Here is a 24580-nt window from a genome sequence, read left to right as displayed (position 1 = left end):
ATTTTTCCTTGCTAAAACACATGTTGCAAAACAACTCTGCTCATATTCTCAAATGAAAGCCCATGTGATGCAAAATGCTTGCCACAGTCACCAATCTTTGAACACAGGGAACACACCTGGCGTCAGTCACTACACACAACGACTCAAAATTGAAGACACCTGTTGCTAATGATGTGACCCCACCTATAAAAGCATAGTTTGGTGAAGATGCCGAACAATCACAATGGATGAAGGCATTTGAGCGTGCGGAAGGAGACGAGCTGCAGGCCAAAGAGGAAGAGGGGTTGAGATCAGAGGAGGAAGAGGTGAAGGCCTAAGAAGAAGAGGAGTTTGGAGTAGAGGAGGAAGAGAAGGAGGCCAACAAGAGAGAGAAGGTCCAGGTGGGAGACAACCTCGCACCATCATAACAGATGATATGCGAGCAACAGTAATTGATCATGTCATTGGCCATGGCATGACAATGGCTGAAGCGGGACGAAGAGTACATCCAAACCTGAGTAGGTTCACCGTGGCCACCATTATCAAGGCATTTAGACAACACAACAGGTATAGTACGCTATTGCTTTCTTTGTCACACTACAGTTTTACAGGCCTGTGAAAGTGGTCTGTTACTTTACATGTAGTTTTACATATAAATCAGTCAATTGACAACACATATTTCTTTCTTTAGAGCTGAAAGGATGCCACATAGAGGTGGGAGGGTTGCCATATTCACAGCGGCACAAGAAACCCTCATTGCAGATATGGTCCGTGAGAACAACTGCATTAGACTCCGAGATCAGAGACAAAGTCATTGCAGATAATGTAAACTTTGAGAACATTGATGCTGTCAGCGTGTCCACAATAGACCGAGTTCTCCGGCGCCAACAGATGAGGATGAAACAGGTCTACAGGGTTCCCTTTGAGCGCAACTCTGCGCGACACATAGAACAACGTTACGAGTATGTGCAAGTACGTATACATCCATGTCCACAGTACAGTTAGTGGACATACTGTGTTGCTTAGTGGCCTACATTACTTCTGGACAATACTGTGCTACCTGATTGACCGTTCTGAACACCTGTACGCTTTTCCATGTTCACAGAGGATAATGCAGTTGGACGCGATGGCCAGACCCCATGAGTACCTCTTCCTGGATGAGGCTGGCTTCAACCTCCAGAAACGAAGGCGAAGAAGCCGTAACATCATTGGCCAAAGAGCCATCACTGAGGTTCCTGGCCAACGGGGGGGTAATATTACTCTTTGTGCAGCTATGGGTACGGCATGCTGTCCTTGGGTCTTACAACACCCAACGTCTCCTCACCTTTCTAGAGGAGCTAAAAGACATCCTCCTGGACCGTCAACAACACCATCCTAGGCTAGCACATCACATGTATGTGATCATTTGGGACAACGTCTGCTTCCACAAAACACACCAAATCAGAGTGGTTCACCACCAACAGTGACCACTTTTTAAACGTCTGTCTGCCACCCTACTCCCCTTTCCTGAACCCTATAGAGGAGTTCTTCTCATCATGGAGATGGAAGGTGTATGACAGACAGCCATACACAAGAGAGAACCTCGTACGGGCAATGGAGCTGGCCTGTGCTGACATCCCAGTGGAGGCCTTCCAGGGATGGATTCGCCATTCCGGGCGTTTTTCCCGCGGTGCCTAGCAAGGGACAATATAGCCTGTGATGTGGATGAGGTGATGTGGCCCAATGCAGCTCTGCGACATGATGCCGCACAGTGACTGTGTGTAATACTGTAAAAAGACCGTGTAGACAATAAAAAAGACTTCACACCCTGATCATGTTTCCGAGAGTACTGTTGTGTGCGATAGAGTCTGTTTTTGCATGGAGTTGTGTTACAGTAGTGTACGTACATGCAGGATGTTTTTATAGATTTATAGTCTTCATGTGAAACTCACAAATCTAAATGCCTAATCCTCTGCAGGGTTCTATGACTATCCGTTACTGTACAGTTTATAAAAATATGCATTGGCAGTTATGGACCAAAGAACCTTCTCACAAATTGAGCATTGTGTTTTCAATTGTTTTGCTGTAGTGTGTAATGCTGTGTATAGTGTTTACAGTTTTGACAGCTTCGAGCTGCTCTCTTGGTGTGGGAGTTTGAGTTTTGCAGTGGGAAGGTGTGGTTGTGTTTATGTAGCTTTAGAGAAGGGTGTTGTGTTTGGACATTGGGGGACCTGGTGGTAACGTTTGTGACATGTTTTAGCATTTGAGAAAAACTGTAATATGAAACGATAGACATTTTTATATCGTCATCTGATATATATCGTCATATCGCACAGCCCTAATCATTTTTTGGTTTATGTTCTAGGTTAAAAAAAAAAAAAAAAAATTATAAAAATACAAACTTTTTAAAAATGTCTTGTTTCTCTTTTTTTCAGAAACTTTATTGTCATTGTCACAGGTACAACGAAATTAAGAATGTTCCCCGATCATTGCAGATTTATTCCTCAGAATAAATTGCAACTAGTCTCAATGGCTGACATGGAGGAGCAACACAGCGACACGTTAACCCCGACTGCTGCAGTTCCTGTATGAACTGACCAACTCTGAAAATCCAAGGAAAAGCTGAGTGTATTTTATTTAAAGCTCAGATGGACCTTGATGTACTAACATGCAGGCTGCATTCAGGACTTTGTCACACTGGTATATGAAGAGTGGTAACAAGAATTTATCTTACTATTGTCTTATTTGTTGTGATTTAGGGTCTGTGGGCACAAGCAGAGGTTTTTGTTTGTAACCGTAACCTTGTTTTCAGAGCCTTGTCTAACATTTAATGGTCATGAAATATGTCAGACTTTTTCCTCTACTTAAACAGCTAAGAGCATTTGAACACCATGGAGAAAAAGGTGTGCATTAAGGATTTTGAACTATGATGTTTAAGTGTTGTCACTGCTGAGGATTTGTGGACAGATCCTTATTCACTATGCTGCTGTTTACAGCTTAACTTTTCATCAGAACAAGCACTTCTAATTGTACTTTGCTCCTCACTGACAAAACAAGTCCAGTAAATACACTTTTATCTTTAAGTTTGGGACAGTAATCTGTCTTAATTTATTTTGTGTTTTAGTTATATGGGGAAAAGTCCTGTGGTTATCCATCCATCCTGTTCGAATAAACCCAAAGTTCAGGAACATCTTCTTTAGATCTGTTCAGTTTTATTCATGTGGCACCACTTAAACAGTCAACAAATTTTGACTCAAGTATGTTATATTGTAAGGTAAAGACCCCAAAGAGTTAATCTCAGACAAATGTTCACACAAATGTGCAGTTCAGTAATCAAAGGTGTTTGGCTATAACTGACTACATGTGTATACTGTATCATAAGTGGACAGACATGGATGTAAACCACACCTTAACCATTTGGCTGAGGCAAAACTACCACAAGGCAGTGAGTTTAACTAAAAGGTACTCTGGATATTATTAAATGTGAACATATTGTTAAATATGACATTTTTTGTTTATCAGGTGTCCTGTTTGAAGAAAACACTTGGTACCCACTTGAATGAATGTAAATAAACACATTTACATGAGGGCAACCTGATTTCAAGGAAATAAAAATGCTCAAATTCTTTATACATTTTTAGACATGAGTTTAAACGGCCGCCATTTTCTTTCTGAGTATTTATTACACGGCGTGCTGCAAGGAAAAGCCTGTTCTAACGTTTGAGTCTAAGGATTATTTTGAGCACCTGACAGCTCTTATTTTCATTTTCATTCGTAAACTCTCTCGAAACTCTTTCATGTGATTCTTGTGTTGGTGGTTTGAGTGGTGGTGGGGACCAGTTTGTGCAATTTGCATAGTACAGTTTTCTGGGGCGTGTCAGACTTTTCATAACCAAACCATGTCCATGCTACAGAGGTAGCCCCTTGTTTAACAATAAGGTCCTCAATTTCTTTTGACTGGTCCTTCTGTTTGGAGCTAGCTGGTTCTGCCTCATCCTTGCTGGCCATGCTGGTATTCTCTGTGCCTTCATCTGCGTGGTGACTGTAAGCGCCATTTATAGTTACTTGATGTTTTTATTTGAGGTCATTTGTTTGATGCATATTCTGAAATTTTATGTTTGAGAATAATGTATATCATTTCAGTTTATTTTGAAAAGTCTCAACAGAAACTTGAGCTTTATTGTGAAAGGTTTATGTGGAAAATAAACAAGAGGATGGCGGAGCCACACAATGGTTTTGAAACGTTTTCCTTTTCTAATTGTATAGAGACCCCTGGTGGCTTTGGAGGGAATAAATCTCTTAGAAGGTAAACTGAGATGCAAACGCCAAGTCCTGGATATTGTAATAAAAACTAATAAGTAAACATTTGATTCTTATAGTACCAGACCTACATACTGTAATTTATGTTGCACACGCAAAAGCAAAAGTATGTTACCAAAATAGGGGGAAAAAAGAGAAAGGTGTCTTGAGTTCTTTAATTACTTTTTCAGCTGTGTGAAGCCATGAAAGGTACTTCCCATGGGAACAATTTGGACATGCAATGCATCTGATCATCCTTTCTGAGCAGTACACTTTCAAATCTTAACTATTTTTATTGTTACCGCACTACTGCGACTATCACACTTTCATTTTGTAGGAAAACCCTCAGCCTTCGAAGCTACCTGCTATTTTGCAGAACTTAAAATCTTGGGTTGCAGTTTCACACAGCCAAATTGCCCTCGAGTGTCTGACACTGGCTTCCTGAGAGTTTTGATGAGTCTTGTGTGACTTTCTTGTATGTATTGTCTGTTTCAAATCCCTGCAAACAGTTTAATGATATTCAAAACTGACATGTAACGATTTTTTCTTTTTGAGACGTTTTTGGTGGACGTCTTACGCTTTACTGTTGCTATTAATTTCCCATCTTGAAGAAGTTGGATTTGTTCTATCCCAAACACAGCAGTTACTGTGGCAACATTCTCTATTAAATCTGTTTTTTTATTCTTTAATACACTCTCAACACACTGTCACACTCAAAATCTGGTCAAAAATGTTGAGTCTGCTGTAAGAGCTACCTGCAGAACTTGTGATGAAAGTAGGTGGAATCATGAGACTTCCAATCAGTTCAAATACTTACAAATGTATAGTTGATTTATACCACTTAACAAAATTCTTTTTTTTACTAACAGGCATTTACAACTTTAGACATTTCTATGGCTGAGTGTGGCCAGCCTGGGTTTGAGTCCGACCCACAGCCCTTTGCCACGTCTCCCTCACTCTTGCTCTGCTTTCCTGCCATTTCTTGACTGTATCTGTCAATAAAAAACTTAAAAAGGCAAAGAAAAGCAACATTTTGTGTTTAATTATTATTTAATGTTTAAAAGAGGATTCAGTACTTCAAATTTGTTGAAGTCAACACTTTTTCATTCCTACATAAGCACAACAGACCAAACAAAGAGCAGTGAATGCTTCCACTCTCAGTGGAGATTTCATTTAATAATTGTATTCTTTTATAATTATTACAATAATTAATAATTTAAACTTTTACTACAGACAGAAAAAAAGAACACACAAGAATCTCACTCCTCCTTTTATTTGAGTCTGATGTGTGACTCATATCTAGTTCACGGAAAGTTATCCCAGCATGAACAAAACAGCATTTTATACATGATCAGTGCACAAACAGCCAGAACAGGAGAAAGAGCAAAAACAATGGAGAGTATAAGTTAAACATTATTGGCTCTGTGAAAGAGCTGACGCACATAAGTAGATTAAAGGTTCGCAGAGTGCATGGAGTGCATCTTTCCTCTGTCAGCTGCTGCTGTATGTGTGAATTTTAAAAAAAAAAAACCTGAACAACATTTTCATAGTAATAGTTCAGTATTTTAAAAAGCTCATTTAGAAACCATCAACCCTCAGAAAACACAGAAAGGTATTATAATTACAAGATGTTATCCATTCAGTTATAGCAGATTCACAGCAGAGTCAGAAATCACATATACTGTAACTGTGCGGAAAAAGAAGTTACAGTGCTGTGAAACTGAAAGAGACTACTGCACTTATTCCATTACGTTTGGGTTTGAAAGTAGAGGAGTTTGCGGAGGAAGTTAAAGGAACCGGGCATTTGTTTGTAGAGCCCTTTTGCAGAGTTTTGGGAGACTTCGTTGTTAACCTAAAACAAGAAGAGTCAATAATCAGACATCACTGTGTCTAAAGCCAAAATCTCTTAAAGTCCTCAGTTATTTTTTCTGATATATTAAGAGAAGCTCACCATCATCAACATTGTGACTAAGTCATCAGTGGCAGCGTTTTCCTCAAGTATACAGTCCAGTGTCTGGACGTACCACGAGCCCGACTGGGTCTCTCGCCAAGAAACATAACCTGTATTGGTCACATGGCCAAAAAGGTATTAAGGACACATAGATCTGAAAGGCTGTTTTTGTTTGAAAGAAAAAACACGCACCTGGGAAAGTAGAGTAGGACACCAGGATGTCACTAGGAGTGGGCAGGGTGGGTCTGGCGTCCGGTTCATCGGACATGCTCAGGGAGTCGCTGCTGGATGACATTGGAATAGCATCCGTCTGGTCATCCATTCCACCAGAGGATGGTTCGACCTCATCAGGGGACACCTCGAAGCCCATGTCTCTCTCATCTTGGGGACAAACACAAGCTCATTTTTACACCTCACTTGTTCCTATTAATTTTTAAACTGTGCGTTTTCTGACAGCTACCTCCTCCACAGGCCTGGATGAAGAACAGTTTAGGTTTGCCTTGCAAAGACGGGCAATGCTGGCCATTGAGGTAGTTTGTGATGTGCTGCACTGGTACGTACTGTCCGTCCACACCGTACACGGCACCAGGAAAGCGGTTGTGATTCACCTAAGGACAGAAATATTAGCAAAAATCGTCTTACATGTCAGTCCAGTCAGTCCAGTCAGATGCAGATCACAGAAAATTGTCTTTCCAGAATAATGGCATTTGCCAGTTAAATATTAAAATATTAACTGTAAAAAATATTAAATCCTGTGTATTTCCAGAGTATTCCAGCTGATTATTCTGAAGGGATGCAATTTTTTTTTAATGAACTGTAAACAACATCAGAATCAGCTCAGCATGTCTTACCTCAGTGCCATGGGACAACATGATGACCACGCAGCAGTCATACTGGGAATGATCCTTCTTGGACAAAGTCAACAGCTCATGTTTGATTTGCTGGAATGTGGAATTAACCGTTAGGTCCGCAATCTTTAATACCCTTCAACACACACACAGAGGCAGAAGACCCGATTCTTACTTTTTGTCTCAGGTTCGTCCTCACTTCCACGACAAAGTTGAGTGTCTTGAATCGTCTCTCCAGCTTTTCACAGTCTATGTTGGAGCCCTTGCGATTTTTCAGCATGCTGTGAGGTTCAAACTCCATGTTGTTTATGATGAGGCAGTGACCACACGGGCTCGCGTCCATTTTATAGCCCTAAGGCACAGAGAGGCGCAGAATAAAAAGAAAACAGAAAGGGCTGTCACGTAAACATGTAAGTGTGCAGCACGGAAATGGTGCTTACTTGAAGGCTGTCACGTCTTACTCTGCCCGGTCCTGGTCTTAGCTTTCCCCCCCCAGGCGCTGTGGCACACACATTAATACACATTAAGCACAAATAAACTTACAAGACTGTTATTTAAATGGATAGCATAGCTTACGAGAACTAGGAGGGATTCTTGGCTTTTCAACATCTTTACTCAGATTGTTACCATCCACTGGAGAGGCTGTCAAAGAAACAAAGAACACACAGATGAGTCAAATTCTTATCATCTGAAAGTGTTTGGCTCTAAAGACTCTCACATTAAATATTCCATAATGAAATACACTTACTAATTGGAAGAGGCTGGATTACAGGGCGGACAACTTGAGTGGGTGTTGCGGGCTGCAGGGTAACAGCTGGAGCTCCATTCTGTAGGAGCTCTGCCAAACTCTCCTGACCTGTCTCCTGAAGGCACTCCAGAAATAAGGGGAAAGCCCGACTCCCACGGGTTTCCAAGTCCCGGACTAACTGCCTGGCCTGGTTTCGTCTGGTCCCAGCGCTCTGATAATAGGAGACATAGTCTTAATTGAGTACAATTATGATATTTTTATCCGCCCCCCCCCTCCCTCCAAAAAAAAAAAAAAAAGGAAAAGAAAACACAGTCCCACGACCTACCTGTATCTCATCGATCATGTCCTGGGTGAAAATTCCTTTTTCCAGAAGGCCATCATAGAGTTTTGATGGATCCAAGTCTTTCACCAGGTTACTCCTGTTCCGCTGAAGAATCTTCTTGTGTGTTTTATCCATTGTCCATTTAATGCTAACGCTGGAGACACAGGGAAGAAAAAAATCTGTAACTAAAAATTTGTTATTTCGTTTTCGATCACGGGTTAATTCTGTGTCGTCAAAGGAGGAAAATGATCCTACTTCTACGTAAAAGTGACACGGGTACTTTGTTGTAGGAGTGTTGTTTACGGTTCGTATTTTTTTGTCGGTTTCACAAGCTATTTCCTTGTTTACATCAGCGTTGCCTGTGATTGGTCCACTTACAGCGGATGAAGAAAAAAAGCGAGGGTGTGTTAGATTTTATTACCCCGCCTTCGCTTCCGCGCGGGTAGCGACCGATGGCTAGCTGAAGCTTAAATCGCGTTACGACGAGCATTAAACCGAACGCACAACAAAAAAGAAACGTAACCTGTCGACAAAACACTCAATTTCCCGAAATGACTTTCGACACCGGACTCCACCCCCTTTTTTACTCTCGCTCCAGCTTCACAGCAGCAGGTTATCGGCTTGCCCTGGAGGATTTGTGGGATGCTGCTGAACACACCCTTAACATTTCGCTGTCGCTTCGACTCAGCGTTGAGTCGGGGCAAATAAGGGGGCAAAACCTTCCCCCACTATGTGGCGTTGTACCGGCTGACTGCATCTGCTTCAGGTGACTAGAAACGTGGAGATGTCGCGTTGAGACAACCGCTGTAGCAACGCCACTAACACTAAGGGTTTATCCTCGAGGAACAACGTTACTGTCACGGCCCTGTAACATGACACCATAATTATATTTGATTTTCAGCTGCCGTATATCGCCTAGCTTGCTTGGGTGCTGTAGGGAGCATGCTGTAATACTGATTTTAGCATATCGTGCCTGCCTTCACCGTTTCCCATCATCAGAAAGCTAATGGAGGGAAAGGTTTCTCAGATTTGCAAGCCATCTAAAATATAGGTCCTAAACATTTTTTGCCCACTTTAAATGAATGGCGATCGCTCCTCTGATGTGTTGAAGGTAACTGTGATGGCACGGTCAAAACTGTCTCTGCCACTGGCCATTGTGGTGGTCCTCCATGTGCTGCTGGCGGGACTTGTCTATGCTGAGCCCGAGATGGACCCATACAAAATATTGGGAGTAACGAAGAGGGCAAGTCAGGCAGAGATCAAGAAGTTCTACAAGCGTCTTGCTAAAGAATGGTAAGTATTTCCTCACGACACTTCAGGCTTCAGGTTTTAAACCTCATTGTGCTCTGAGCTAATAGAACTGATCTTCTCTAGGCATCCTGACAAAAACAAAGATCCGGGTGCTGAGGACATGTTTATAAAGATTACTAAATCTTATGAGGTTAGTTGGTTTTATAAATAATATTAATGGTGTGTTGCATATACAGATGAGGACAAAATGATTCCCAGGTTTTGTCAACATTTTCCCAAGCAAGAGATTATCAGCATGGCATTTCTAAAAATACTAGTTTTCTTAAGAAAACATAAATTATTTCCTAATGCACATAAGATTCGTATGACTTCATAAAACAAACAAACAAAGATTACCAGGGTCAACATTATTAACCTTCTGAAGAACTAACCTTTTTATTGAGTTATAGCACAAACCACTGCTGTGCAATGATGTGCTTTAACTTTGTGATGCTCAAAGCTTGTAAAATCAAGTTAATACTGAGGCGTATCATCCAATTTACTCTTTCTGTGTGTGAAGTAAAATATTGTAAGCATCCAAAATACAAACTGAAATGTTTGGAAAAATTCTCATCCAGAGTGCTAATATTTTTGTCCTCATCTGCATTGAAGTAAAACTTGAATTAGGTGGTGTGAGTCAGTAAAAGCTAATAATATATTTATATTTGTTCTACCGCAAATCCAGATCCTGTCCAATGAGGAAAAACGTGCCAATTACGACCGTTACGGGCAGATGGATGATACTCAGCCATATGGCAACACTCACTATGGCCATCGCCACGATAGCTTTTACTTCGACGAGTCCTTCTTCAACTTTCCCTTTAATAGCAAGAATCACAGAGACTTTGCTGACAGCAAGTACACATTACACTTTAACCAGTACGTTAATGACGTTGTGCCTGACAGCTACAAGAGACCGTACCTGATAAAGATCACCTCCGACTGGTGCTTCAGCTGCATCCATATTGAGCCCGTCTGGAAGGAGGTGGTGCAAGAGATGGAGAGCCTAGGTTTGGAGTGAAACTATAAATCATCCAGAATTATCATGCATCCCCTTCCTGATGTGTAAATGTATAGAGTGAGTAATGATGTGTGTTTTCTTGATATCCTGTTTATGCAGGTGTTGGAGTAGGTGTAGTGGATGTAGGCTATGAGAGACGGTTAGCCAATCACCTCGGTGCTCACCGCACTCCATCGATACTCGGAGTCATCAATGGCAAAGTGACATTTTTCCATTATGCTGTTGCGAAGGAGCACCTGAGGCAATTTGTAGAAGATCTGCTTCCTCAGAGACTTGTGGAGCGGGTAAATGTCTGCAGGTCTTGCAAAAATGAAAAAACAAACAAACAAAAAAACGACATTGCATCGTGAGGGATTTTTAGACTACATTTATTAAAAAGGATTTGTTTTCTAAACTACAGGTAACTGACAAAAATGACCTGCAGTTCTTGAACAGCTGGCACGAGCTCAACAAGCCTCATGTGCTTCTGTTCGACCAAGTGCCTGCTGTTCCTCTGCTATATAAAGTAAGTGTTTGCTCATTTTTATGCTACATGTAACTGAAGTGCATCAACATACCAATCACTTATCTTTGCATCTACACAGTTGGCAGCTTTTGCTTATAAGGACTACTTGCAGTTTGGCTATGTGGACCAGGGCCTTTCAGAGTCTGCTAATCTGCAAAAACAGTTTAATATTAACACTTATGCTCCGACCATGCTCGTCTTCAAAGAGAACATTGACAAGCCGGCTGACATTATACAGGTAAATTAAAACAATACTTGAAATAAAGTAGTGCTGTGTGATGCTGCGATTTTTGCTATGGAGCCAATACCAATATCAGTACTTTTAACCTAAAAAACACAATTCAGTGCACTATATAGTGCATTTAGAGGATATTATGCTAGCATCCATCCAATGCCACTATTGGTATTGATAATTTTAACATTTAGGATGAATCCGCTCATCTCTAAAATAAAGTAATTCCTTTATTTATTTTCTTAAACCTCTGTGAACTTCATGCAAAAAACTTCTCTTCACTCTTTGTTTTTTTTTCTTCTTGACAGGCAAAAGGAATGAAAAAGCAAATTATTGATGAGTTCATGTCAAACAACAAGTTTCTCCTCGCACCACGGCTGGTCAATCAGAAGCTCTTTGATGAGCTCTGTCCTGTCAAACAGTTTCATAGACGCAGGAAGTAGGAAAACATCTGTTTACTCCTGATGACTCTAAACAAGTTCACCTTTTTTTTTTGTGAAATCATATTTTTGTCATTCACAGTAACGTCTCTCCTCCTTTCAGATATTGTGTCCTGCTGATCACGGGTGATGAAGAGATCTTTTCCTTTGGGAATCAGGCGTTCCTCTCATTTGCTTCTACCAATATCAGGGAAGTTGTGAGGTTTGCTTATGTCTACCAACGGCTACAGCAACCGCTTTGTGACATCCTCACACAAAACAAGGACAGTGTGCAGTCGCAACCACAGGTAGAGTGTCATATATTGTATTGAGAGTGTAGTGTCCTGTTGTAAGCTATACCTTTTATAAATTCTTTTCTTGGGTTCCCATCCCCCATCTTCTTTTGGATGTGTTGGGGTGTGTGTTCAGGTGGTTATCCTTGAGCGACGTAATGCTGCAGGAAAAGCATTTTTCAAGCCAGTTACCGCCTGGAACGGCAGTGAGGAAGACAAGCAGTGTCTTCAAGAGGAGCTGGAGCGACTACAGAAGGACCCATCCATTCTCATCCATGACGCCATGCTGCCTGAACTTAACAATGAGTTTGCCTCTGTATGTTCTCTTTGAGTGGAAATCATGGGTGTCAATCATAGATTGTATCTAAAGTTGGATGTAGCCTTTATGCTTGAAAAGTGAAACCAGTGCAGAAATGCCTGAAAACTGCAGCCTTTTTAATGACCAGCAGGGGGCGACTGATTGGAAGTCTTATTATATGGAAGCCTTTGAGAAAACAACATTACTTCTAACTTAATTTATGACATCAGTAAATACTTCCCTCATGAGTTTGTGGTCTCGATTTTCAGTTTCAAGCATTTTTTAAAAAGCGTGATGTTTGTCTTGTAAATAACATTCTGTGAAAAACACAAGTTGAAACAGGATGTATTTTCACACGTGGCTACGATAGGAGAGTGTAATTTCCTAGGTTTTCAGAAGGTAGCAAAGAGATTTCTAATTTAATGGATGACATTACCTTGACTACGTTCATCTTTCATTTACAATTTAAAGTCTGAACCCTGCAATCTGCAAAGATTCCTGTGTTTACCAACCACCAGTTCTACCAAGCCCTGTTAATGCTTTCGTTCTGTAGATGTTTATAATCCGATGGATCTATGCATCTTATGATTACCTCTCTGAAGTCATTGATGATATTCTGCATAACAACTGGTAAGTAGAACAAACTTTATTTTTTATGAACAGAAGTTGTTGAAGCTTTGAACTGCTACTACGGCAGTTTTTAATTTGCAAACAGTACACCCCGTACGTTCTCTTTCTGATACGGAGGAGTACACATTCGCGATTTAAATACACTGTGTCTCATTGATGACTTGCAGGCGTGAGATGATGCCCCTTCTGTCCCTCATCTTCTCTGCCTTGTTCATCTTGTTTGGGACCGTGGTCATTCAGGCCTTCAGGTTGGCTGATTTAATGCACACATTTTTTGTTTCTGTAATTTCAACAGTACAAAGAAAACCAGGAGGGTGGGGTGGGGGGGGGTAAAGCAGCAATTCTGTTCATCTCTGCTATTCCTGTTCATGCCTTTTGGAATTTCTCTCCGTGTTTTTTCAGTGACTCGAGTGATGATAAGCAGACAAAACCAAAGGCAAAAGATGGAACAAAAGCAGAAAATGGGTCATCGGGGAGCAGTAGTACATCAAGGCAAGACTATAATTTTACTTCTGTTGCTTGTGGGAGTGAAATGCACGAAAAATGTTTTTCAGCTCTGCGTTTTTTCTGTGGATTTTAGTCGGCCTCCCAAGAAGAATTTTGTGGAGGTGACTGAGTTGACAGATATCACCTACATGAGCAACCTGGTGAAGCTGAGGCCAGGACACATGAACATAGTGCTAGTGCTCACTGATGTCTCCAAGAACATCCTCCTTAGCAAGTTTGCCAAGGAGGTCTATTCTTTCACTGGGTAAAACAAACATTCACTGTGGAGTAACTTAAATCCAGTGTATGTGTGAGTTTCTTTTGTGTGTTTATCATATTTCTAAATCTTGTTTGCACTCTCCTAGGAGCCTGACACTACATTTCTCCTTCCTGAATCTTGACAAGCACAGCGCGTGGATGAACACACTGCTGGAGTACACCCAAGATGCAATGCAGATTGATGCCGATGACGACGAAGGGGCAAACCGCAAGATGGACTACACCGGCTACGTGCTGGCACTTAACGGTCATAAAAAGTACCTGTGTCTGTTTAAGCCCGTCTACACCGGGGAAGACCTCGACAGCAAGTCGTCCGAGGATGAAGGAGCCGCCTCTGGGGGGAGGTCCAGGTCCCGCGATGACCACCCACCACGTAAATCCAACCGAGCTCGCAGCATATCCACCCTGCAGATCCACCACAAACTGGACCGCCTCGGGTTGTGGATGGAAAGGCTGATGGAAGGCACTTTGCCTCGTTACTACATCCCAGCCTGGCCAGGACTTGACAAAATCACCCCCAATAAATAGATGGCAGGTGAAAGACTTAGTATTTATCTACTGTAACACTGAAATGGTTTCATTCATTACTGATTTTTTTTTTCTTTTTGCACTTGAGATATATATTAAGTACAGATTTTTCCTAAGTTGGGCCAAAATTATAAACTTGGCTTTAGTCTAACTACTGTGGAGGAGGCCTTTTAGCGTACCTCTAGTACTCGTTGCATGCTGTATTTTTTTTTTTAAACTGCTGTTAGTCATATTTTTATTCAGGCAAATGCTGCTTCAGCCTTGTGAAGAGGAAACAAAATCACTGTGGTAACGTCTCCAATCTGGATTTCATGGCCATAAATCATATTTACTCACACTATGAAAGAGGCCGATAGAAGCCTTAGAGTCAGGTTATAGTCTGTCAGAGCTAGTTCGCAAGACGCTCCAGGACTTCTACAGGCTTGGGCTCAGTTATACACTTAAAATGTGGCACAAATAGTAGTGTAACAGATTAAATTAGGAAAGCTGTAGAGAGAAGCTCAATGTCAGTTGCCCAACTGCAGCGTCACATTTCACTTCTGCAAAGTTAGACAAACGGGGGAAGGAATTTGAAACTTTCACTGATGAATACTGTGAAAAGAGATGCGTCAACCCAACATTAAACATCTTTGCATTTGTATGCATCTCACTCGTAAGTTTATACATTATCTCCATTGTGCTGACTATTCCTGTGCAATATACATGTCATGACAATGCCTTTTACCCTGGACCTCGAGGCATGCTCCTTTTTTTTCCTTGTCGCTTTTTTGTTATGGGGTTGTTGATACACACAAGATTTATTCAACAACCTTGGCCTACTTAGAAATCTTAGCCAGTAGCTTTATGTAGCAAACATAATAAACAGGCTCTCCGTTTCATCTTCTGAATGTTTTCCAACTGGCTGAGGCTGACTAACATGCCATCTTAAATTACATACCCAACTGAAAGTGGAACTTAGGTTATGGTTGCCTAGTTTATACATTTTGTTTTGTTCACATTCAATGTAAAAAAAAAAAAATACTGTTACAATACTTTTGTTGGTACATAGTGATGTGAATATTGCACATAACCATGTTATCTATACGACATGTATTTTAAAAATGACTTTGTTTGAAAGATACAGTGAATGTTTTACACTACTGAGACTACAGTTACTTGTTTGTTTTTGATTAAGTAAAAAAGTGTCAGCTGTCATAAGATGTTTCAGGTGGTCTTTAATACTGTATTTATCCTCTTGTTAGTAGTAATTAAATGCATTATGTTTATGGATTAAAACTCATTGTAATGTGTTGAGAGATTAGCTTATATTCCAGTTTAATGATTTGGGAGTACTGTTGCCCCAGGGGCTTCTTCTGCTGTAGCTGGGGGGAAGTAGATAGATTAGCTTATCAAATGTAAGAATCAATGAAATTTATGAATTATTTAAATAGCTACCAAAAAAACCCAAGTTGTTTGCTAATAGTGCGCATAAACTGGTGAAATTTGTTTCTAGCCTATCACAGGCGGGAAGTGTTGTACACCCTGGACAGGTCTGACATTCATACTTACGGGCAATTTATAATCACAGAGTAACCTGACCCCACTAACTGAATGTCTTTGGACTATGGCAGGAAGCTGAAGTATCTGTGTGCAAGCTGCACACAGAAAGGCCCTGGGTGCTTGGTGGATTTGAACCTGGACCTTGTTGCTGTGAGGGAAAAGTAGATAAAATTCTGAAGAAAGGCTCTCTTCTGTTTTGTATTCATTGATTGTGTTTAGGCTTGGTTAGGCTAAATGAAAGATAATGGTCTTGTTAAAAAACAGGTTTTCTACAATTTTAAACACACCTTAGAGGGTGTGTTTGGCAGAAGGTTTTGAAGGCATACTTTCAAGTGCATGTTTGAACTGGAAAATTTCATAATGCTTTTAAATCAGGTAAATCTAATATTAATATAATAATAGTTTCCATGTTGCATCACTTGGTTATAAATTATTGTTTAATTTCAACAGGGAGCTTGGGCTTAATGTGGGCTACTGTATTAACAACCAGATTTCCCACATAACACAGCCTTTCCCATTTCTACACCTCTCAAACTGCACCCTACCAAAGCTGCAGCGTGTTGTAGTGGTCAAATTGCCCATGAACTACAGCATGCACATCACCTAAAGTTCCAACTGCAACTCCCGCTGCAAGTCCCGCTTCAACACAGCCTGCCAGTGAAGTGTATCCCCTTTGCTAACCCTCACAGCAGTTCGCAAGGCCCAGACTGCATGGTGCGATTCCCAACCTGCCTGCTGTATTTAACCTAAATGACATTTGAATAAACAGAGCAGAATACAGCTGGACCACCATGTAGCTGGTGTTGGTAATCTAATGATGAAATTCCTGCATGTCTGTGTTTGTGTGTGTAGTCATTCACAGCCTGGCAACCATAGTAATGGAGCCCTTTAGTATGTTATAAATTTATCAAATGAACAGTGGTTGAGATAAGCAACAAACATGCATGCACACAGCAACAGGCATATGTGTAAGAAACTGGAAAATATTAACAGCGTATGCACTGTTTCACAGTGGATCGTGGCATGTTGAAGTGTTTCTGCTCTCTCTCATAGCACTCCTGTTACATTCAGGTAAATCTATGCATAGAAACAGAGAAACACACTCCTCACTCTAGTAGTCAGCCAAGAGGGAGGAGCCAGCGGTATCTCATGTGGCAAGGTAGTATTGGAATATGAAAATAACCATCTGTCAGATCTGTGGAGGTCATCTGTGGAGGTCATCCAATCCCTTTCCAGCAGATGTTTTTTCATGTCAGCAGGTGTGGTTCTGAATATGGATATCATATATCCATATTCATATATCCATATATCCACTTCATTTCAACAGGGAGCATGCCAGGAAATAAAGTTAGTAGATATGAATTCTATGTAACATACCTTCTTTTTGCACCTTAGCAAGTCTCACTCTGCTTGCCATTAGAATGAATACAGGCTTAAGACTTCTATCCTTTCCTTCCAGGATATGGGAGAGTTCTCAAACATGCTTTAATGCAGTTTCATACAAAAATACACACTTCCAGATACATTATTTTAACTTTCTAAAAGCTTATCTGACATTTAACCTTGTTTCCCCTGAGCTGCGTTATCGTGAGCACCAGGGGGATTAGCTCAAATGGTAGAGCGCTCGCTTAGCATGCGAGAGGTAGCGGGATCGATGCCCGCATCCTCCAAAATATTTTTGACTATAGTCAAAATTGTGGCTATTTAATTGAGTTTATCCAGATTAAAATTTGATAAACTGTGCCGTCCCAGCTCCATCAAATGATCACTTCTGACCAAAGGTCTTGCAAGACTTTGAACTGGAGGTGGATCTTACATGAAGGGTGACCCGACAACCCGTTTTAAAGCAATTTTAACGTTTCAAAAATATTCGAGTAAAGCTAGTTATACTTACAGCTTTTGTGTGGTCATGGAAAGTCACATTTCCCATCTTTTTTCCCCTGGGCACTACATCAAGTAGTAATCAATAATCCCTGAATCCTCGAATCCTTAAATAATATCCTCAGTAAGTTATAAAAACAGTGCATTTCTGTTGCATGGTGCGGTTGAAGCATTCAGAATGCCTAACCAGTTTAATGCACTTTTAAACTTTTAATTATACACTTTTGTAATCATAGCGAGCAACATTTGAAAGTTATTCAGCAATAGCTTTCAGGTCCTCTCTAACAGCTGTGCCAGCACTCCCCGAGTCCGTATAATTACCACTTCGCATATTTCACAGTGTGCCATAAGAACTCTTTATGCTACAAAATATGTGAGTCATTAGTAAATGGGAAAAACTTAACATCTAATTGTGTTTTCGTTTGCTTTGTTGTCTAAATGAGCCTCTTAACCATCAGTGTTAAACCTTTAAATAACATCACACACTGCAGTAGGGTACATCAGGGACACTGTGTGCACATTTCTTTCGAACAGTGAATCGATGACGCTGTGTCATGACAATGTCAGTCAGAATGAAGAACATGATACAAGCACAGGAACTACTGATTAGAAGTGGAACGCTTGTTAAGTTAATGTGCATGTTTAGAGCAAAAATGCCAGTTCTGCCTTTTTGGCAGAACTGTTTGAACAGTTTCAAATGCGCATTTTACAGACAGATCCGCTGTGCTTTATTTATAATATGCATACGTACAATGGAATTAAAATGTATCGGGGTTTTGTAGTGTTCAGTTCATCATCGGCTTGTAGCGTCACAACCGGCAGTGTCAAGTAGGGGGGATTAGCTCAAATGGTAGAGCGCTCGCTTAGCATGCGAGAGGTAGCGGGATCGATGCCCGCATCCTCCATACGCCTTATTCTTTACAAATAAAAGATTTTCCGCTGACACTGTCCTCTTACTCCGCTATCATTATGCTATGGTAATTAAAACTTGTATAAACGGCGGTATCTTAACTTTGACCAGGTAGGTCACCCAGTCCCTAAGAAGACCGAAGACCTCAGGCCACACATCTGCGCGTACATCCCAGAAGGAGAAGGGCCCCTGTCATGTTAACAGTTTTGATGCTATCATGCTAAAATAACGGCAGTTAAAATGACTGACTTATCAGACAGCTGAGAGATAAAGTCTTACAAATGAAAGGCAGTACTTGGAAAAAATGAAAACACGTTTCTTTTTTACAATTACATGAGTGCATGATAGTTTATCATTACCATTAGCAGTTTACTATTTACCACTGAAGACAGACATGTTTTGTTTATGTTTTACAGAAATAATAAAAGGACCAAAAAAAGAAGAAGAACAAAGAAATCACCAGGGCCATATTATGAATAGGAAAATGTCGTTTGTGTAAAAAAGGACTTTAGAAGGAAACCGTTTCAGTGGTTAAATGCCGGTAATTTAGTTTTTAGGTTTGTTGTTGTTTTTTTTTTAGAAGTTTAGAAGAATGCCACACACGCAGACACTCGCTCCTTAATCAGCTGCGCACATATTCAGCTCACATATCACGCGATCCCTTACTAATAAAAGTTGTCTAACGTGATAAATTGCTTAAACAAGGAAATTACAAATGTGGTTGCAAAGTTAAAAACAAAGTTTATACACAAGGGATAAGATCTATTTTATATTGTCTTCAAAGTTATTAAAAATATTGTTTATGACACAGAGCTGTCCTGACAATAGTCTGGAAACTGACACACAAAATAATTTTTATTAGCTAATCAATCCAGGAAACCTAATTACAAATGTATTTCATTAGACTGAAAAATATTCCAGGTTTTCAAATATGTCATGCAATGTGTTTTGGACTATCTGGCTGTGTTTTGTAATAACAGAGAGACTAATGAATGATAAGTGGTGTTGTGTAAAACGAGGCAGGAGTTGTGAAAGCTTCTGAAAAATGTTGAGAAATGTTTGTAGAGCAGATTTCTCCTCTGTTATGAACAGTGTTGGTCAAGTTACTTGAAAAAAGTAATCAGTAACTAATTACTGATTACTTCCCCCAAAAGTAAATTATATGCAACATTCTCTGACTGGAAGAAATTTGTTTAACATTTAAACCTATTTTCTGCATATTCCAGCATATAAATTAAATTTTTTATTTATTTATTTATTTTTTCTGTGCTAGTGCAAGGTAAGTCCAAATAACATAAAAATGAATGCTGTTTCATCTCACTCACATCTGTCTGGTGTTGTGTTCATGTTTGGCTTTGCAACATTTGGTTGTATTCAGTCGTACATGTTTTGTGGAAATTCCTTCTGTCAGTTTATTTTGTTTTTACAGTCAGTGATTTAATTCTTTGTATAATTTTCTCTCATTTCATACATGAATATAATTAGCACAAATCCACAGACGGCCTGCCATATTTTCCGTCACAAGATGGCACCACACACCGAGTCAAATCAACTTCCTGTCAGTACGCAGTTACCAAGAGACTGGAAGAACTATTCTCTAAGATACATAAAATTAAACGTAAATGATGTGAAGATTATATTTTAAAAAAAATTAATTGCAAAGTGTGTGTGTGGGGGGGGGGGGGGGCAGAATATTTTACTGGTACAGGAAGGAAAAGCCCATACTATGTATTTATTGCTTTGTTTTTGTTTTTGTCTTGATAGAGTTTTATTAATTGCAGTTTGCTTATGGTTATGTTATCTTATATTTATCTAATATAAAGAAGTTTCATGTGCTACATGGTCTCTTGTCTTTTTTTTTTATCCATTGGTGTTTTTTGAACCAGACAGGTGCATAACACTGTGCTGTTTGTGTGCTACAATACAGTCTTGGCAGGCATAGCAACAGTAACTAAGGACGAGGTTTATCATCTGATCATGCATGTCTCTTGTGATCTTCCTCTCTCTTGCTTACTTGTGCTCTCTGGCCCTGTATGTTGGTTTGATTATCTGGTACAAAAAAAAGTAAGCGGAAGTGGAATCACACTGTGTGTCTCGTTGCTCTTATTAGTACGCTTTTTTATCTTATCTTTTCTTTAATGCAGAAGTTGGTGATCACTTGAGCTGGATTTCTTATGAGGTCATGTTTTTAGATTTTTATTTAAAGTAATAATGACTCAAAGGGAAGTCACTCCCTTCCTCATAGAGTAGGCGTGTGTGTGTGTGTGTGTGTGTGTGTACATTTGGGCAAGTGACGAGCCTATGTTCAGTTTTAATTAGTGGAGACTCGTTGACTGTATCCTGTGTTTGTGCATCTGTTCCTGTTTGTGTGTGTGTTAATGTGTTTTCAGTTACATGGCATCAATAGGACCAGAAAGTGAAAGCTCATCCCTAAACCAAACGTGTTACATGAATGGTAAAAATCAAGTTATGAGCTACGCTTTGAAGGATGAATTTATTCTTATTCTCGACACTCAGAGATACCAGCACCGACTGATTGTACTGCTAGATTTGTTGGCTTGACATTTAGGCTTTGACTGCACAATTTGCTAACTGAATGAAATCACTGATTGTATAAAAAATGTTTTCTACAGTCACTGCTTGGAATACAGGTAGCTCTTTTACTGTAAATGTAGTCATGTGAAAAAGAAGATGCACCCTGTTTCAATCCTATGGTTTTACATATCAGGACATAAAACAATTACTAGTATGCTATCTGGTCTTCAGCAGGTCTTAAAATCAGGTAAATATGACCTCAGATGAACAAAATCACATGACATAGTACCCTGTGCCATTATTTATTTAACAAAATGCAGAAGCACTGAATGGAAAATTAAGTTCACTCTCAATGCTACCGTAGGAATTAAGAGGATAAGTAGGAGCAACGTGCTGTTAATAAAATATACTCGACTACCTGATCACCAGCAAGTGTGAGCACCTTTGCAAACACAGAAGTTTTGGTACTTTGCTAGTCTGCAGCATTCAGGTGTGTGTTAACAAATTGCGAAGGAGAGACAACAGCAACAGCCAGCAATAAAGAAAAGAAACTGTTGCCGCCCATCAGTCTAGGGAGTGTCATAAGTTCATTTACAAACAATCCATCAGAAAACGTTCAAGACAGCTGCCAATTTTTTTAGGAGTGGCTATGTCAGGAAATTCAATGATCTGATGAACTTGTTGTAAATGCACATTATATTGAAGTGTAAGCATGTATGCCCACTCTGTTGGAAGTGAATGGTATAATGGTGCAGCATGGTGGTCTGGTTAAATAATTATATAAATTTGTAATCATACCGAGCGACATTTAAAAGTTATTCAGTAGTATCTTTGAGGTCCTCTGTAACAGCTGTGCCAGCACTCCCCACTTTGCTACAAAATATGTGAGTTATTAGTAAATAGAAAAAACAACAACAAATATCTCATTGTGTTTTAGTTTGGTTGGAATCTAAATATGCCTCGTCACAAATGACTAAACATCTCACACTGCAATATGCATTTGTGACAATCAGATCCGCTGTGATTTATTCAAGTAATGTATTTATTTAGGTGCACAAGTAGATTACTGAAATAAATCAGTTTGTGTTCAGGTCATCATCGTCTTGTAACGTCATCACATGGTCCTGTTTTTATTGTTTTTAACTTATGTGCATACATACACTTGAACGTTACCTGTGTCATGACAAAAGGGGGGGGGTAGCTCAAATGGTAGAAACATCCCCTGTGATTGAAGTAATGGTTTTACTTATGTGCATACATACACTTGAACATAACCTGTACAAATGTTAGGAAGAGGGATTAGCTCAAGTGGTAGAGTGCTCGTCAGCAGGATCGATGCCCGCATTCTCCACACGCTTTATTATTTGCGAAACAAAAACATTCCACTGTTATAGTCCTCTATCATTATGTTATGGTAAATGAAACTTGTATAAACTGTGTTATCTTAACTCTGATCAGGAAGATTAGGCAGTCCCCAAGAGTACCAAAGACCTGAGGCCACACATCAGTACGTCCATCCCAGAAGGAGAAGTGGGGAGGCCCCAGATGGACTGTCCATAATCAAAGGCTATGAATCCCAGAGGACCAGAGCTATGTGAAGTTCCCTCCTGCTTCAAACGCTCCACCATCATCCCTATTCCCAAGAAACCCACCATCACAGGACTGAATGACTACAGACCTGTCGCCTTGATGTCTGTGGTCATGAAATCCTTCGAACGACTGGTGTTAGCCCATCTGAAGGACATTACAGGCCACCAGCTGGACCCTCCGCAGTTTGCCTACCGGGCAAACAGGTCGGTGAATGATGCAGTGAACATGGGGCTGCATTACATCCTGCAACACCTCAACCGCCCGGGAACTTATGCCAGGGTCCTGTTTATGGACTTTAGTTTGGCTTTTAACACCATCGTGCCTGAACTTCTCTCCTCCAAACTCTCCCAGCTCAGCGTGTCACCAGCTACCTGTCAGTGGATCACCAGCTTCCTGACAGATAGAAAGCAACAAGTGAGGCTGGGGGAGATCACCTCTGAAACTTGGTCCCTCAGTATTGGTGCCCCTCAAGGATGTGTCCTCTCACCACTACTGTTCTCCCTCTACACTAATGACTGCACCTCCAACAACTCGGCTGTTAAACTCCTAAAGTTTGCAGATGACACCACCGTCATTGGCCTCATTCAGGATGGTGATGAGTCTGCATACCGGCAGGAAGTTGAGCGGCTGGTACTCTGGTGCAGTCAGCACAATCTGGAGCTGAACACTCTTAAAACTGTAGAGATGACAGTGGACTTCAGGAGACATCCCTCAACTCTGCCCGTCCTCACCATATCAGACAGCCCTGTGTCGACTGTGAACATCTTCAAGTTCCTGGGTACCACCATCTCCCAGGACCTGAAGTGGGAGACCAACATCAACTCCATCCTCAAAAAGACCCAGCAGAGGATGTACTTCCTAAGCAACTGGAGAAGTACAGTCTTCCACAGGAGCTGCTGATCCAGTTCTACACTGCGGTCATTGAGTCTGTCCTGTGCTCCTCCATCACAGTCTGGTATGGAGCAGCCACTAAACAGGACAGCAGCAGACTGCAGCGGACTGTACGGGCAGCAGAAAGGGTCATCGGCGCCCTCCTGCCCTCCATCCAGGATCTATACCTCTCAAGAACCAGGAAACGGGCAGGGGAAATCATCACAGACCCCTCACACCCTGGACACAGACTTTTTGATCTGCTGCCCTCTGGCAGACGGTACAGAAGCCTGCAGACCAGGACCACCTGACATAGGAACAGTTTCTTTCCCCTCGCCATCTCCCTTCTAAACAGTTGGCCTGTCACACTGCTCCCACTGCCAGACTGCAACTGCACCTTATGTACATTCTGTAGTATTCATTCCACTTCATTTCTGTATTCTATGTATATAAGTTTAGATTGGTTATTTATAGTTGGTTTACACAGCTTTGTGTATGTATGTGTATGCATGTGTAATGTATATATAGACACGTGTGTGTGTGTGTGTGTGTGTGTGTGTGTGTGTGTTTATGTGTGTGTGTGATTTACATTGCTGTGCTTGAGATCCTCCATCTACTGGAACCAAATTCCTTGTATGTGTCTGCACATATACTTGGCCAATAAACCTGATTCTGATTCTGATTCTGACCTGAGGCCACACATCAGTACGTCCATCCCAGAAGGCGAAGTGGGGAGGCAACAGATGGACTGTCCATAATCAAAGGGTATCAATCCTGGAGAAGCAGAGCTACGGCCTACTCTGTAAGTTTCAAAGATGCATTTTTATGGAAAGATCCCCTGTGATTGAAGTAATGGTTTTACTTATGTGCATACATGCCCTTGAACGTAACCTGCAACACAGATCAGGAGGGGGATTAGCTCAAATGGTAGAGCGCTCGCTTAGCATGCGAGAGGTAGCGGGATCGATGCCCGCATCCTCCACACGCTTTGTTCTTTCCAAGCAACCAGAGCTACGGCCTACTCTTTAACTTTCAAATATGCAATTTTACAAACATATCCCCTGTGATTGAAGTAATGGTTTTACATATGTGCATACATACAGTTGAATGTAACCTGTGTCATTGACAAGACAGGGGATGAACTTAAA

The 24580-nt window shown here is 40.7% G+C and overlaps 2 protein-coding genes and 3 non-coding genes across 8 annotated transcripts; 4 read left to right on the top strand and 1 right to left on the bottom strand.

Annotated features, from left to right (window-relative positions):
• Nucleotides 1-5394: 5394 nt before the first annotated feature.
• casp9 (caspase 9, apoptosis-related cysteine peptidase) lies at nucleotides 5395-8501 on the bottom strand. Of its 3 annotated transcripts, XM_084917249.1 has the most exons (11): nucleotides 8382-8500; nucleotides 8130-8280; nucleotides 7805-8015; nucleotides 7633-7698; nucleotides 7497-7555; nucleotides 7232-7408; nucleotides 7060-7149; nucleotides 6669-6816; nucleotides 6401-6589; nucleotides 6209-6318; nucleotides 5395-6109 (listed from the first exon to the last, which is right to left on the bottom strand). In XM_084917249.1, the coding sequence occupies exons 2-11, from the start codon at nucleotides 8259-8261 to the stop codon at nucleotides 6005-6007; spliced, it is 1287 nt and encodes a 428-aa protein (XP_084773375.1). In that variant the 5' UTR covers nucleotides 8262-8280; nucleotides 8382-8500; the 3' UTR covers nucleotides 5395-6004. The 3 variants fall into 3 exon arrangements, with proteins under 3 accessions (XP_084773375.1, XP_084773376.1, XP_084773373.1); XM_084917250.1 differs by having other exon boundaries at nucleotides 7518-7555; nucleotides 8130-8501; XM_084917247.1 differs by having other exon boundaries at nucleotides 8130-8500.
• A 162-nt stretch (nucleotides 8502-8663) lies between these two features.
• LOC146364096 (dnaJ homolog subfamily C member 16-like) lies at nucleotides 8664-15407 on the top strand. Of its 2 annotated transcripts, XM_084917246.1 has the most exons (15): nucleotides 8666-8892; nucleotides 9238-9419; nucleotides 9501-9567; nucleotides 10102-10426; nucleotides 10537-10721; nucleotides 10838-10942; nucleotides 11022-11180; nucleotides 11483-11613; nucleotides 11718-11901; nucleotides 12023-12202; nucleotides 12738-12814; nucleotides 12982-13062; nucleotides 13217-13306; nucleotides 13395-13565; nucleotides 13666-15407. In XM_084917246.1, the coding sequence occupies exons 2-15, from the start codon at nucleotides 9247-9249 to the stop codon at nucleotides 14105-14107; spliced, it is 2370 nt and encodes a 789-aa protein (XP_084773372.1). In that variant the 5' UTR covers nucleotides 8666-8892; nucleotides 9238-9246; the 3' UTR covers nucleotides 14108-15407. The 2 variants fall into 2 exon arrangements, with proteins under 2 accessions (XP_084773371.1, XP_084773372.1); XM_084917245.1 differs by having other exon boundaries at nucleotides 8664-9419.
• A 1836-nt stretch (nucleotides 15408-17243) lies between these two features.
• Nucleotides 17244-17316, top strand: trnaa-agc (transfer RNA alanine (anticodon AGC)). The gene has a single exon. It is a non-coding gene; the product is annotated as a tRNA-Ala (tRNA).
• A 1043-nt stretch (nucleotides 17317-18359) lies between these two features.
• On the top strand, nucleotides 18360-18432 carry trnaa-agc (transfer RNA alanine (anticodon AGC)). The gene has a single exon. It is a non-coding gene; the product is annotated as a tRNA-Ala (tRNA).
• A 5909-nt stretch (nucleotides 18433-24341) lies between these two features.
• trnaa-agc (transfer RNA alanine (anticodon AGC)) lies at nucleotides 24342-24414 on the top strand. The gene has a single exon. It is a non-coding gene; the product is annotated as a tRNA-Ala (tRNA).
• The last annotated feature ends 166 nt before the right edge of the window (nucleotides 24415-24580 follow it).

This window comes from Perissodus microlepis, chromosome 20 (assembly GCF_051167445.1).
Source record: "Perissodus microlepis isolate ML-2025 ecotype Zambia chromosome 20, ASM5116744v1, whole genome shotgun sequence".
Classification (NCBI taxonomy): Eukaryota; Metazoa; Chordata; class Actinopteri; order Cichliformes; family Cichlidae; genus Perissodus; species Perissodus microlepis.
Note: the sequence above shows the minus strand (reverse complement) of the source record. Positions and strands in the feature narration are given on the sequence as shown.